This window comes from Chiloscyllium plagiosum, chromosome 12, assembly GCF_004010195.1.
Source record: "Chiloscyllium plagiosum isolate BGI_BamShark_2017 chromosome 12, ASM401019v2, whole genome shotgun sequence".
NCBI classification, from domain to species: Eukaryota; Metazoa; Chordata; class Chondrichthyes; order Orectolobiformes; family Hemiscylliidae; genus Chiloscyllium; species Chiloscyllium plagiosum.
The window spans coordinates 82,208,186-82,223,173 of NC_057721.1; the positions used below are offsets into that span (position 1 = coordinate 82,208,186).

The following is a 14,988-nucleotide window of genomic DNA, read 5'->3' on the forward strand; positions in this document are numbered from 1 at the left end:
AGGTGGAGGAGCAGAGGGGTCTTGGGGTCTATGTTCATAGATCTTTGAAAGTTGCTACTCAGGTGGATAGAGCTTGTAAGAAGGTCTATGGTGTATTAGCGTTCATTAGCAGAGGGATTCACTTCAAGAGTCGTGAAGTGATGTTGCAACTGTACAGGATTTTGGTTAGGCCACATTTGGAGTACTGTGTGCATTTCTGGTCGCCTCACTTTAGGAAAGGTGTGGAAGCTTTGGAGAGGGTGCAGGGAAGATTTACCAGGATGTTGCCTGGAATGGAGAATAGGTCGTACGAGGATAGGTTGAGAGTGCTAGGCCTTTTCTCATTGGAACGGCGAAGGATGAGGGGTGACTTGATAGAGGTTTACAAGATGATCAGGGGAATAGATAGAGTAGACAGTCAGAGACTTTTTCCCCGGGTACAACAGAGTGTTACAAGGGGACATAAATTTAAGGTGAAGGGTGGAAGGTATAGGGGGGATGTCAGGGGTAGGTTCTTTACCCAGAGAGTGGTGGGGGCATGGAATGCGCTGCCTGTGGGAGTGGCAGAGTTAGAATCATTGGTGACCTTTAAGTGGCAATTGGATGGGTACATGGATAGGTACTTAAGCTAGGACAAATGTTCGGCACAACATCGTGTGCCTAAGGGCATGTTCTGTGCTGTATTGTTCTATGTTCTATTGTTCAGACAAAAATACAATCATATAAATGTTTTTCCTTGGCTGTCATAGTCATGTGACCTCAAATGAGAGGCACAACTTGTAGACAGACATCTTAATTTTCAGTTCAACAAAGTTCTTGTATTGAACATAAAGCTGTCTTGCACACTCAAAACAAATATACTCATGGACTTGGCTTTCACAACTTTCTGTGATGGAAAATTCCACTGGTTCACAAACTGAGTGAACAAATTGGTCATCTCAGGCCATTGCAGACCTACCACATATCCCAAGACCGTAATATCATGTTCAGGAACCCCTTTTAGATGTTATCTACGTTTCTGATTCCTTAAAACGTCAATGAATACATCGATCCAAGGCCCCTTACTGCTGCATCAACCTGGCGAAACATTGCTGCACACCCTTTATGGCAAGTAAGGACACTAAAACAGCATACAACACTCCAAGTATACTGTCAGTAAACCCCTGTACAACTGCAGTAAGACTTGCTTGTTCGTGTACTCAAACCCTTTTGTATTGAAGACCAAAATACTGTTTACAACTTCAACATCATATCAACAGATAAAATATCCCAATACATCTGCACTGAGTTGAGAACCTTCTGCCCCTGAAGCAGATTGATTGCTACTGAAATCCTTATCTATACTTTCATCTTCTCCAGACAATTTAATGATGTACTGGCCAATCTCCCAACTTTCACCCTGTAAAACCTCATTCAAAACACTCCTGCGTGTACCTTCCCTTCCATTAAGTTCTGATTACCATCACCCTGCGCTCATTGATCCTGGTCTTTCAAGTGCCTCTATGGTCACTCCCATCTCTATTACTTTTATCTCCTCTCAGCCTCACAACCCGGTGAAACACTGTGGTCTCCCAATTCTGTCTTCCATACAAGCCTAATGCTCATTGTGTTATGGACGAGGCTAGACCACTCAAAACATTCTGAAGCAGGCAGCCCAGACCATAACTTTGCAATTTGTTTCAGTAAGTGTACAATGAAAATTACCCAGAGTAAGTTAGCGAGGTTGACTACCAGGTTGCAAAACAGACAAAAATGTATTCACAAAATTACAGAATGAAACACAAAGAACAGAATAAAGAACCCCTACAGAACTCAATCAATCCAAATTAGACTTAATTATGCTGTTCCAAATATACACAACAGTCCCAAGAAGCAAACACTCTTAGAAACAGTAAAAATGAAACAAATGCTGACAGGTTGAAGTTAAAAGGATAGAAGGAGAGAGAATTTCGCAGTCTGTTTCCAAACAGCTGAACGCCTAACTAGTTCTGAACTGAACTGTTCAGCTAGAGAGCTGTCCACTCCCCTTTCATTATACAGGTCACTTCTAAAACATGACCACTTTAGCCTGAAGTCTCATCTGTTTACATATAAACAAAAGGCCTCTCAAAATCCTTTTTCATCTCTGTACCAAACTATTCGGAGCCGGGAGGGCTTTATGACCCCTCTGAAAAACATCAAGGAACCAGTATCCTTGAGAAAAAGAACAGTTTTCAAAAAAAAAGAGACCAGCTCTGTGATAACTGTCCTCATCTTTTACTAATCTCAAAAAATTCCTTCCTAATTCTGTGTCTCTCTACCTCTGTTCCTTTTATAATTCTTCTTAAAGCTGACTATGGCCCACAGTATGACTGGATGAATTGGGATCCCAGAATGAAATCTGGTTTTACAGATCTTTGTTTTTGTTTAATCCGTGATTATCACTCAAATTCCCAAGAGATGGCAACCATCTTTAACAATAGAAGCTTATCGACAAAAAGATTTTGAAAAACGCATGCTAAATATAGAAGATAGTTAGCAAGGTTTCAAAGTTCCAAGCTTTTTCTCAGCAAGTTCTTGAGTCTGGAAAATTTTCTTCCTTATCTCAACTCTATAAGTTGCTGCTTAACTTAAACATTACAATTGTTCTGTCATGGGTTGCAGAGAAACTTCGATGAGTCCTTTCCAAGTCTGTGGACATGAATTTTTCACAAATCTGAAAATCTACACTTTGTCAGTTATAATTAAGGATCTCACTTTGGAATAAATGCCAGCAGGCAGTATGGGGCAATTAAAATGTTAAATGAGATATATTTTGAACAGATCTAGCAATTCAAGACGAGCATCCATAAGATGCCAAGGACCATCATTAGCAGAAGGATCATATGAAACAAAGAATCAGAATTAACACAATCTGTGTCCAAATGTTCTGGCATATGCCCTACTCTAGCAATACCATCTAGTTGGGAATCAACTCTGGTTCAATGGAGAGTGCATGCCAACAACAGCACCAGGTATTCCTAAAAATGACGTATCCACCCAATAAAGTGAAAACATAGTGCATGTCTATATTCAATCCTCCAAATAGCATAAACAGTCAGTGATGAACTGAGCGAAGCATTGAACAACCAACAGATTTGATCTGCAAATATTGGTGGACAATTAAATAACTCACTGGAAGAGGAAGCTCCATAAATACCACACCCTTAATGGTTCGAGAGCCCCACACATCACTGTAAAAGGTAAGGCTGAAGTATTTGTAACAATGTTCAGCCAGAAGTGCCAAGTGGGCAATCCATCTCAGCCTCCTCCAGTGGTCCTCAGCATTGCAGACACCGGTCTTCAACAAATTCGGTTCACGTCACGTAATATTAAGAAACAGCTGGAGGCACTGGAAACTGCAAAGGCTGTGGACCCTGACAACATTCTAACAATAGTGCTGAAAGCTTGTGCTTCAGAACTTGCCGCTCCCCCTTACCAAGCTGTTTCAGTACAGCTACAACATTGGTATCTACCCGACGATATGAAAAATTGCCGAGGTATGTCCTGTACACATTAAAAGGACAATTTAATCCTGACAATTACCACCACATCAGGCTGCTCTGAGTCATCAGTAATGGATGAAGTCATCGACAGTACTTAGTGATAAACCGCTCACTGATGCTCCATTTCAAATAAGCCAGGAAACTCCGTTCTTGTCATCAGTAGATTCTTGGTTCAAACATTGGACAAAAGAGCTCAATGTTAGTGGTGAGCTGAGAGTGAAACATACTTGATCAAATATTAAAAATCACACAACACCAGGTTATAGTCCAACAGGTTTAATTGGAAGCACTAGCTTTCGGAGTACTGCTCCTTTATTACGTGGTTGAAGGAGCGGCGCTCCGAAAGCTAGTGCTTCCAATTAAGCCTATTGGACTATAACCTGGTGTTGTGTGATTTTTAACTTTGTACACCCCAGTCCAACACCGGCATCTCCAAATCTTGATCAAATGTGGCATCAATGAGCCTGAGCAAAATTAAAGTCAATGTGGATTAGAATAAAACTCCGCTGGTTGGAATCATATACAGTCATAAAGATGTACAATACGGAAACAGGCCCTTTGGTCCAACCAGATATCTTAAATAAATCTAGTCCCATTTGCCAGCATTTGGCCCATATTCCTCTAAAGCCTCCCTATTCATATACCCATCCAGATGACTTTTAAATGTTGTAATTTTACTAGCCTCCACCAGTTCCTCTGGCAGCTCATTCATACACGTACCACCCTCTGTGTGAAAAAGTTGATACTTAGATTCCTTTCAAATCTTTCCCCTCTCACCATAAACCTATGCCCTCTAGTTCTGGACTCCCCCACCCCATGGAAAAGACCTTGTCTATTTACCCTATCCATGCCCCTCATAATTTCGTAAATCTCTAAGAGGTCACCCCTCAGCCTCTGACACTCCTGGGAAAACAGCCCAAGCCTATTCAGCCTCTCTCTTTCATTCAAACCCTCCAATCATGGCAACATCCTTGTCTAGCACAAAGAACAACCTTTTTTAATGTCAGTTATCTCAATCCAAGATATTTCTGCAGGAGTTCCTCAGAATAGTGTCCTCGGCCTAACCATCAATGCTGCTTTATCATAACCTTCCCTCCATGACAAAGTTACAAATGGGGATATTCACTGATGACTGAACAATTCATGTTCACCAGTGACATTCATGACTCCTCAGATACTGAGGCAGTCCATGTCCAAATGCAGCAAAACATGGACGATGTTGAGTCTTGGGTTGATAAGTGGCAAGTGACATTTGTACCACACAAATGCCAGTCATTGACCATCTCCAATGAGAGAATCAGCCAATACCTCTTCATATTCAATGTTGTCACCATCACTGAATTCCCCATTATCAACATCCTGGGAGTACCAATGACCAGAAAGTAAACTGTACCAGTGAAACCAAGAGCATGTCAGAGGCTGGGAATACTTGGGAAAGGAACTCACCTTCTGACTCCCCAAAGCCCGTAAACCATCGACAAGATACAAGTCAGGAATATGATGGAATATCTTCCATTTGGAAGAATGCATTTTCAATAACACTCATGAAATTTGACGCCAGCCAAGACAGCCATTTGCTTGCTTGTTTATGGATGTAAATCACTTCCTCAACAACAGTAATTTAGGAATGTGCAGCAGCCAAATTTGGAAACACCACACCTCTTTACAGCAGACAATGGATGTTTTGGTGCTGGTTGCTTCTGTTAGTCATTTGCTCCTGTACTACTGCATCTGTATCTTCCATTCCTTCACAGTCTTTTCTCTGCTTCCACTTGAGCTCTCAACAAACCAAAGCCTAAACACTTCACTCATCTTGACAAGATCAACAATGCCACTAGAAGTTGACTCCATACATGAACAGAGTAGATTTCTTAAAACATCAAACATATGCACAAGAACAGGTCACTGTAATAGAATCGCATACCCCAATGTCATATTTAATACAAGCCTCTCCCACCTTCACATTTCATCCTAGCAACATATCTTTCCATTTCGTTCTCCAGCATTTGATCATTTATGATTATTTATGTTATTGAACCTCAATGATTTTGCGAAACAGCATGCTCCGCTTTTGAACTAGTTACATAAACAGAATTATATAGGCTCTTTGGCTAAAGGTGTTTCTCTTGAATTCCTCAGTAGATTTATTCACAGCCATCTTCCATTTATGGCACCTAGCTTTGAAGGCCAGATGAATGGAAACAGTTTCTCTGGTGACCAGATTTGCTCATCAAGATCAAAGGGCCACTGCTTATAAAAAGAGGGGTGATGTCAAACAAAGTGACAGTGAGAAGATGTGCATGCAGGAATGAGACTGCGTAAGTTAAATGGCTGTTCTTAGGTCAGAAAGGTTGATGGACGTTAACAGTTATTAGATACCAGAAAGGACTTGGATGGAACAATACAAGTGACTACTGAATGCACTAATCAATCCCTTTCCTGCAGAGGATTGTTAATATTACCTTTCCAACTATTCATCTTTCAGTTTGAATGCCGTTTTTACTACTGAATGTGCTTCTGATGCTTTTGCAGACATCACACTGCAGTTTTCAACATTTTGCTGCATAATAGAAATTACACTCTTAATTAATAGAATTTACTGTGGTGTGTTAATGGACAATTAATGTGCAAATTCACAAGTTCTTAAAAACAAAGGGAAAGCTGAGCACAAAGCAAGCGGGAGTGCAACATCAACTGAACAGCAAGTTATGAACATTTCCAATTTTCAGTCAATCTTTGCATCCTCAATTCTGCAGTCCTTTGTGCATTAACTTAGGGCTCACCTGGATCCACTTGTCAGGAATAGCCATTGCCAAACGATAATCAAAACCACCACCTCCTTCAATGATAGGCCGACACAATGTGGGCATTCCTGACACATCCTGAAAAACACATTCCCAATTAGTATATTCACAGAGATTCTGATTTAATATACCTCTTCACAGTCCACTTTACCAAGGAAGCAACATAGCGCAGCAGCCAATTTATACACAGCAAGCCGCATCAATAAGAGCACAAATGAAAAATGCCGCAAATCTGAAATAAAAACAAAACACAGCAAAACAAATCAGAGATTCTCTGAGAGAAAAAGATTTAATATTTCAGCTCAAATACCCTTTTATCAGAACCTATTTATTTTATTTATAAAATAAATCATAATTAATTTCTTTTGCTAGTCGAGTGTCAAATGTTAGCCACGTTGTTTGGAATGGTAGCTCAATGATAATGTTCTCAACTGATAACTTAGAATAATGCTCTGGGAGCAGAAGTTCAAACCCATGATCACAACTGGGAAATTTACATACAATAATCTGGAATTGAAAATCTCATCTCAGCAATGATGAACAGAAACAATGATGCTAACACCTTTTTAGAGGATAAACTAGTGCTTCATATTGAACAACATGTAGAAGTATTGACAACAACAAACATGCAGCATGCATTCTGGATTGGGGATTTCAGGTTCTTGTCATTTAATGTTCATCAGTAACACTGTAAACAAATCCAGAAGCGCATATCTGCCAGAAAGAGCTTGGACACCATCAAGGCCTCAGTTTTGGGAATGTCATGTTTTGGACATGATGATAAATGGACATTCCACCATCCCTTGCAAACGGATGATAAAACCTCATTATCACACTATTCAAAAAAGATTTAGAAGAGGAATTGTGATTGATCATTGCTATCTTTAGGATCTGACTGTGCAAATTATTGTAATAGTGACTACACTTCAAGAAATGCTGAACTGTCTGAAAATCTAAGATGCCCTGAGATCATGGAAGTGTTGCACAAATGCAAGTCTCTTTCTCTTTTGTCTGCCTCTTTGGAATAGACTGTAATATTCAGCTGAAATGCATGGGCTCAGCAATGGGCAGCACTCAATTCTGGGGCTTTCCTGGTTTGTAGGGTTGACTAATAAGACATTGAGCTTTGACAAAGGGTCAGTTAGACTTGAAACGTCAGCTCTTTTCTCTCCTTACAGATGCTGCAAGACTTGCTGAGATTTTCCAGCATTTTCTCTTTTTTGGTTTCAGATTCCAGCATCCGCAGTAATTTGCTTTTATCCATTGATCTGATTATACTAACTCAGCTTCTGGGTTCTCTCAGGGTTTGAAATTGCAAGCAGCAGGGGGCGGTATTGCACAATCTATACAACCTCAGAACTAGGATAAAGCTTGGAGTTATAACAACAATACCAGATGAATAGTAACTCAGCTGTGGCACAGGTAACCAAGCTCTTATACCTTTTGCACGAGCTCCAGTATATCATATTTTTTGCTATATTACACACAAAGATAATTTGCTTGAGTATTAGCGGCTGCTGTTGTACTTAATTGGCATCAGTGGAAAAGCGACTCTCACTCGCAGCATTAGGAGTCTGCCGTGTCATGAATATCAGGATAATTAAATAAATGCAGCATCAGAGAGGAATTTTGACACAGAAGGACAGTGACAGAAGGACACTGGAGTCCTTCGGGATATCTTCTCATCAGGTCCTGAAGATGACATCGTGGAGCTGACGATTATAGTGTTTTTTGTGCATTACCAGAATTACCTACATAATTGAAAACATAGTTGTACTATTCACAATTGAACCAATGCTTTCAGAGGAATGATACTCCGCTCATTCACAGCATTAACCAAATTGCATTGCCATTTTACTGATCATTAAACAAAACAGTCACTGGTCTAACACACAGCATCACAGCAGTGCTGACGTGGGAGAGATAGATATGCATGCTGCTCTCGATATTATTGAGTAAATGTAGCCTGCTAGTCTGAAAAGGATCAGATGCTTTTGTGGAGGTGTCTGATAATGTCTTCCTTCTCAAGGCACAGGTTTTTGGCTGCAGCAATGGTCTACAGCTAGCAGCAAAACTAGTCACTCAACCATCCAGCTCCACCTGATCAGACCTTGACTACCCTGTGTTATGACACATTCAATAGTGATAACTCCTTGCCCCTTTATGCAGTATGCCAGGCAAGGCGGCTAGAGGTTGTGAACATGACAAAGAGGCAAAACCAGAAGCTCTTCATTTGAATGCAATGACATTTGTAATATTGCAGATGAATCAATAGCTCAGAGATAAATATACATGATCTGATCGCCATTAGAGACATAACTGCAAGATGACAAATACTGGTTTCTAAATATGCAATGGTACATGACATTTTAGAAGGACACTGAGGAAAAGGAGGAGGTGAATAGCTGTGTTTATTAAGGATGACATTAGTACAACAGAGAAAGATGACTTGAGTTCTGTGGATAAAGGTGTAGAATCAGTTTGGTCAGAAAAAATAAGCAGTAAGGTTAAGAACTCATTTATTTATATTAGATTAGATTACTTAGATTAGATTAGGTTAGATTACTTACAGTGTGGAAACAGGCCCTTTGACTCAACAAGTCCACACCGACCTGCTGAAGCACGAACCACCCAGACCCATTCTCCTACATTTACCCCTTCACCTAACACTATGGGGCAATTTAGCGTGGCCAATTCACCTCACCTGCACATTTTTGGATTGTGAGAGGAAACCGGAGCACCTGGAGGAAACCCACACAGACACGGGGAGAATGTGCAAATTCCACACAGAGAGTCGCCTGAGGTGGAAATTGAACCCGGGTCTCTGGCGCTGTGAGGCAGCAGTGCTAACTACTGTGCCACCGTGCCGCCCAAACTATAGTTTAATAGTTCCTGCCAGCAGTAACCAAACTGTAAAATAAGATTGTCGTATGAAAAAAACAATAGGGGGTTGTGAGAAATATGAAGATAATGTGAAGTGATTGGGCTACTGATTGGGCAAATCAGATCAACAAATGCAGCCTGGAAGAGGGCAGCAGGTGTTGTTGAGAGTTTTTCGTAGCCAATGACGGAGCAGGATATTTTAGGCACGATAAGATGGAATGGGATAGGATTAATGAGTACATTAATAGGAAAGGTCGGTTCATAAGATGACGCCATTTCAAATTCAGTCTGAGGGAGAGAAAAGGGTGAATAAAACATGAGACTTTTAAACTTCAATTAGGGCAATTATGAAGACTTTTGCTGAATAAACTGAATTGGATAATTAAGCGAAGAAATAAGGCAGTAGGGACGCAGTGGCAGACATTTAAGAAACATTTCCTAACACTCAGTAAAGATGCATTCCAGTGAGAAATAAAGGGGAAGGAAAAACTATCAGTCTCTAATGAAGGAAGTATCAAATTTAAAGAAAACCAGACAATTATAGAAATAAGTAGCAGGTAGGAAGACGAGACAGAACAATAAAAGGCCTACAAATTGTTACAAAAAAGCTAAACAGGAAGAAACTCGAGTATAAAAGAAAGCTAACTAGAAATGTACAAAAACAGATCATAAGAGTTTCTACAGGTATTTACAAAGGAAAAAGTAAAGTGAGCACTGGCCCTCTAGAGTGTATGTTTAGGGAATTAGTAATAGCAAATAAGAAATGGTGGATAAATTGAACAGATATTTTGCATTTCTTTTATTGTGGAGAATAGAAATAACATCATAGAAATAAACTATTAACCAAGAGGTGAAAGAAAGGGAGGAACCTAAAACAATTACAATCACCAGGGAAAGATGCTGAGAAAATTGCTCAAAATAAAAGCTTTCCATCGATCCTAATGGATTTCATTCAAGAGTCTTGGAAGAAGTGGCTGCTAAGATAGTAAAATGACTCATTTTTAATTTTCTAAAATTCACCAAGTTCGAGAAGTATCTCATCAGATTGGAAAATGACATATGCACCTCTTCTATTCAAGAAAGGAGGGAGGGGGAGAAAGCAGGAAATTAAAGGCTAATTGTTTTATTGTCTGTCATAGAGGAAATGCTGGTATTCATTATAAAGATGGTTACAGCAAGCATTCGGAAACCTCAATGCAATCAGGCAATGTCAACATGGCTTTGTGAAAGAGAAATAGAGGTTGACAAATTTATGAGAGTTTTTTGAGGAGCAATGTGGACTACACAGAACCACTGAATATATGCCATTGTTATATTTCCAGAAGGCGTTTGACAGACAGAACAGTCAAATGACTTGACGCTGCTTTAATCTCCTGTGTTCCTCGTTATGAAGCCTTTGAAACTGGACCATGACCAGGTTCAGCTGTGCAAGTTGCTGAACGAAGAGAAGTGGAATCGCAGGTAGATAGGATAGTGAAGATGATGTTTGGCATGCTTTCCTTTATTGGTCAGAGTTTTGAGTACAGGGGTTGGGAGGTCATGTTACGGTTATACAGGACATTGGTTAGGCCACTGTAGGAATATTGCGTGCAATTCTGGTCTCTTTCCTATTGGAAAGATGTTGTGAAACTTGAAAGGGTTCAGAAAAGATTTACAAGGATGTTGCCAGGGTTGGAGGATTTGAGCTATAGGGAGAGGTTGAATAGGCTGGGGCTTTTTTCCCTGGAGCATCGGAGGCTGAGGGGTGACCTCATAGAGGTTTACAAAATTATGAGGGGCATGGACAGGATAAATAGACAAAGGCTTTTCCATGGGGTGGGGGGAGTCCAGAACTAGAGGGCATAGGTTTTGGGTGAGAGGGGAAAGATATAAAAGAGACCTAAGGGGCAACTTTTTCACACAGAGGGTGGTACGTGTATGGAATGAGCTGCTAGAGAAAATGTTGGAGGCTGGTACAATTACAACATTTAAGAGGCATCTGGATGGGTATATGAATAGGAAGGGTTCGGAGGGATATGGGCCGGGTGCTGGCAGGTGGGACTAGATTGGGTTGGGATATCTGGTCGGCATAGACAAGTTGGACAGAAGGGTCTGTTTCCATGCTGTACATCTCTATGTCTATGACTATGACTAAGTTCTCCACCAACTTCTGGAGTATTGACAGGACGCTGCATATTCAGAAGTTCCTTCATTTAGGGTATGATATTAAACCAAGGGCCTGCCTGCTCTCTGAGATAGATACAAAACATTTATGCCACCATCCAGAAGAGGAGCAGCAGAGTGCTCATCGGTAACCAGGTTAGTATTTATCATCTTCATTAGCATCACAAGAACATTGCTGTTGATGGGACTTTGCCACACCCAAATTGGTTGTCACAAGAAACAAACCTGTGTAGACACTACTACTTAGCAAGTTGTTAAGACCTGTGGTGCATGGTCAAAAGTTGGTGGATGTAGATTAATGCCAACTTTCAAGAGAGGGGACTTAATATTTCACATGAACAGCAAACTTTGCAGGGCTACAAGAAAACAGTAAGGTAGTTGGACAAACTGGATCTCTCTTTCAAAGAACTAGCACAGACACAATAGGCAGGATTGCCACCTCTAATTCTGTTAACTTCCTGACCCAATGATTCACGGAGAGAAACTGCTCTAAAAGGTGGAAGGGGGATGACAGTACTTAAACAAGCCACAGTAAACCAACCATCTTCACCTTCTGTCACAGCAGGAAACTATAAGCAAGGCAAGAGACTATTGACGGAACCTGACTATTGTATATTCATTTTGTTCTTCTGTACCAAATTACTGATTGATTTGGCTCTGCATCTTGCCAGCAATGAAACATCAACTTTTACACAATATTAATTTGGGAAAGTCACTATCCCAAAGGACAGCCACTTTTACAATTAGTCACAACACATCCTGCGGCCCTGGCTGTTTATCATGACAGCACAGAACTAATCAAACATCTGGAACAGCATTATTATTGAAGACATTAACCCACAACGACTGAAACATGAAGTTCTGCATGTTTATTAAGAGTGTTTCTGTCACTTCCATCCTCATTTTTATCCACTCATTTTTAGTGTACATTTTAATCTTATTTCTGCTTAAAATATTTGTTCTCAGTATCAATTTAAGGAGCAAAAATAGCTTAATCTGCCACAGTGTTGTCAAATATGAGCTTTACAAGTCTTTATTTGCCAGTCAAACAGCACAGACTCAATGACATTAGGTCAGAAAGAAAATATCTTTGTTAATCTAGGATTAACATTGTTCTGAAGGGTCAATGGACTTGAAACATTAACCCTATTTTGTTCAGGTTGTAAGTTTGCTTGCTGAGCTGGTAGGTTTGTGCTCAGATGTTTTGTCACCATGCTAGGTAACACCATCAGTGAGCCTCCGGTGAAGTGCTGGTGTTCTGTCCCGCTTTCTATTTGTGTGTCTTGGTCTGTTACGGTGGGTGATATCATTTCCGGATCTCCTTCTCAGAGGTTGGTAAATGGGGTCCAAATCGATGTGTTTATTGATGGAGCTCCGGTTTGAATGCCAGGCCTCTAAGAATTCCCGTGTGTGTTCCAGTTTAGCCTGTCCTAAAATGGATGTGTTGTCCCAGTCGAAACGGTGTCCTTCGTCGTCTGAGTGTAAGGATACTAATGATAGCTGGTCTGGTCTTTTGGTGGCGAGTGATGCTCGTGTAACCTGGTCACTACCATGGTAGCCCACAAACCTACCAACACACCGACACAGTTATTGATGAACCTAAAATACCCTGTACCAACAACCAGCAAAGCGAATGTCATATACAAAATACCCTGCAAGAACTGCAACAAACTCTACATCAGATAGACAGGCAGGCAACTAGCCACCAGGATACACGAGAACCAACTACCTACTGAAAGGCATGACCAGCTATCACTAGTATCCTTACACAAAGACAAGAACACCACCACTTTGACTGAGACATCACACCCATCAGAGGATAAGTTAAACAGAGACACACACGGGAACTCTAGAGGCCTGGCATTCAAACCGGAGCTCCATCAAGAAACACATCGATTTGGACCCCAATTACCAACCACTGAGAAGAAGATCTAGAAATGATATCACCCACCGTAACAGACCAAGACACACAAAAAGAAAGTGGGACTGAACACCAGCGTTTCGCCGGAGGCTGACTGATGATGTTATCTAGCACAGTGATGAAATGCCCGAGAACAAACCTACTACTCAGTGAGCAAACTAACAACCTGAACCACAAAGCTTCGCAAAAATCGTCAACCCTATTTTGTCTCCACAGATTCTGCCAGACCTGCTGAGTCCCTCCAGCAATTTTTTTTGTGTTTCAGAGTTCCACTGTCCACAGTTCTTTGCTTCACTTTAATCTAGGATTACACAATGCCGGCGGCCAGAAAGAATGCAGCAATGATTGCCTGCAATGAACAAAGTGCTAATTCTTCACCCTTTTTAAATTATAGGCAAATGCAACACTTGCCCATAAAAGATCAGAATGATCCCTCCAGCATTACAAGATGGAGTTAGGGCTTTACAGAGAATGGGTGTTGATGAATTATGTTTGGACATATCACTTAACCCACATGAGGAAGAGATTGTGTTTTATAACCCAAAAGGCAGCATTATTGCCATAGATCCACCTTATCTTTTAAACATGATATCCCAACTGAAACTGACACATTAGGACAAGTAAAAACTGTTGCTGCTACATCATTCTAAGCACTGATACATGAAGCACTGCTACATTATGGGAGGCACGGTAGCTCAGTGGTTAGCACTGCTGCCTCATAGTGCCAGAGGATCTGGGTTCAATTCCAGCCTCAGGTGACTGTGTGGAATTTGCACATTCTCCCCGTGTCTGCGTGGGTTTCCTCCGGATGCTCCGGTTTCCTCCCACAATCCAAAGATGTGTAGGTCAGGCGAGTTGGCCATGCTAAATTGCCCATAGCGTTCAGGGGTGTGTATGTGCATTAGTCAGAGATAAATATAGGTAGGAGAATGGGTTTGGGTGGGTTACCCTTTGGAAGGTCAGTGTGGACTTGTTGGGCCGAAGAGCCTGTTCCCACACTGTAGGGATTCTATGAAGTCTGTCTTGCAAGTAATACCAAGACAATAAACAGTTTCATGGCACAGTTTACATTAAAATGTCCACCTTCAAGATAAGCACAGCCTCATAGAATGTTTGAGCATATCAGCTGATCTTTCTGCTGACTATGCCTGTGCTCCTTCTTTGAAAAAGCCCTTTTTCACTTTCCCCATAGACTTCAAAATATTTCCACTTTCAAGTAATTACCTAATGTCCCCACTGGAAGGTACCAATGATCTACTTCCACTACCCTTGCAGGTATTCCACATCACAGCTACTCACTACATTGAGCGAAAAAAAAACATTTCTTATACAATAATGGCATCACAAGCTGGGCAAACATGAATTATCTGTACAAAAACAGAAAATGCTGGAGAAACTCAGCAGGTCTGGCAGCATCTTGGGGGGTAAAAGGCAGAGTTAACATTTTGGTCCAGTGACCCTTCTTCAGAACAAGAACTAGACCCCAAATGTTAACTGCTTTCTCTCCACAGATGCTGCCAGACCTGTTGAGTTTTTCTAGCAATTGCTGATTTCCAGCATCCACAGTTGTTTGTTTTTCATGAATTGCCTGTCGTTGATTGCTATTGAGAAAGCAGTGGTGAGCTGCCTTCTTGAACTGCTGTGATGGTTGGGGTTGCTGGATTTTGACCCGACAACAGTAAAGGAATGGCAACACAGTTCCATCTCAGGTTGG

The 14,988-nt window shown here is 41.0% G+C and overlaps 1 protein-coding gene across 1 annotated transcript in view; it reads right to left on the reverse strand.

Moving 5' to 3' along the window:
- The window catches only part of gbe1b (glucan (1,4-alpha-), branching enzyme 1b), a 611,336-nt gene that overhangs the window by 193,614 nt on the left and 402,734 nt on the right, over positions 1-14,988 (reverse strand). Inside the window, exon 10 of the mRNA XM_043701429.1 lies at positions 6,287-6,385. Within this exon, the coding sequence (XP_043557364.1) occupies positions 6,287-6,385 (99 nt within the window). The remainder of the gene's footprint in view (positions 1-6,286; positions 6,386-14,988) is intronic.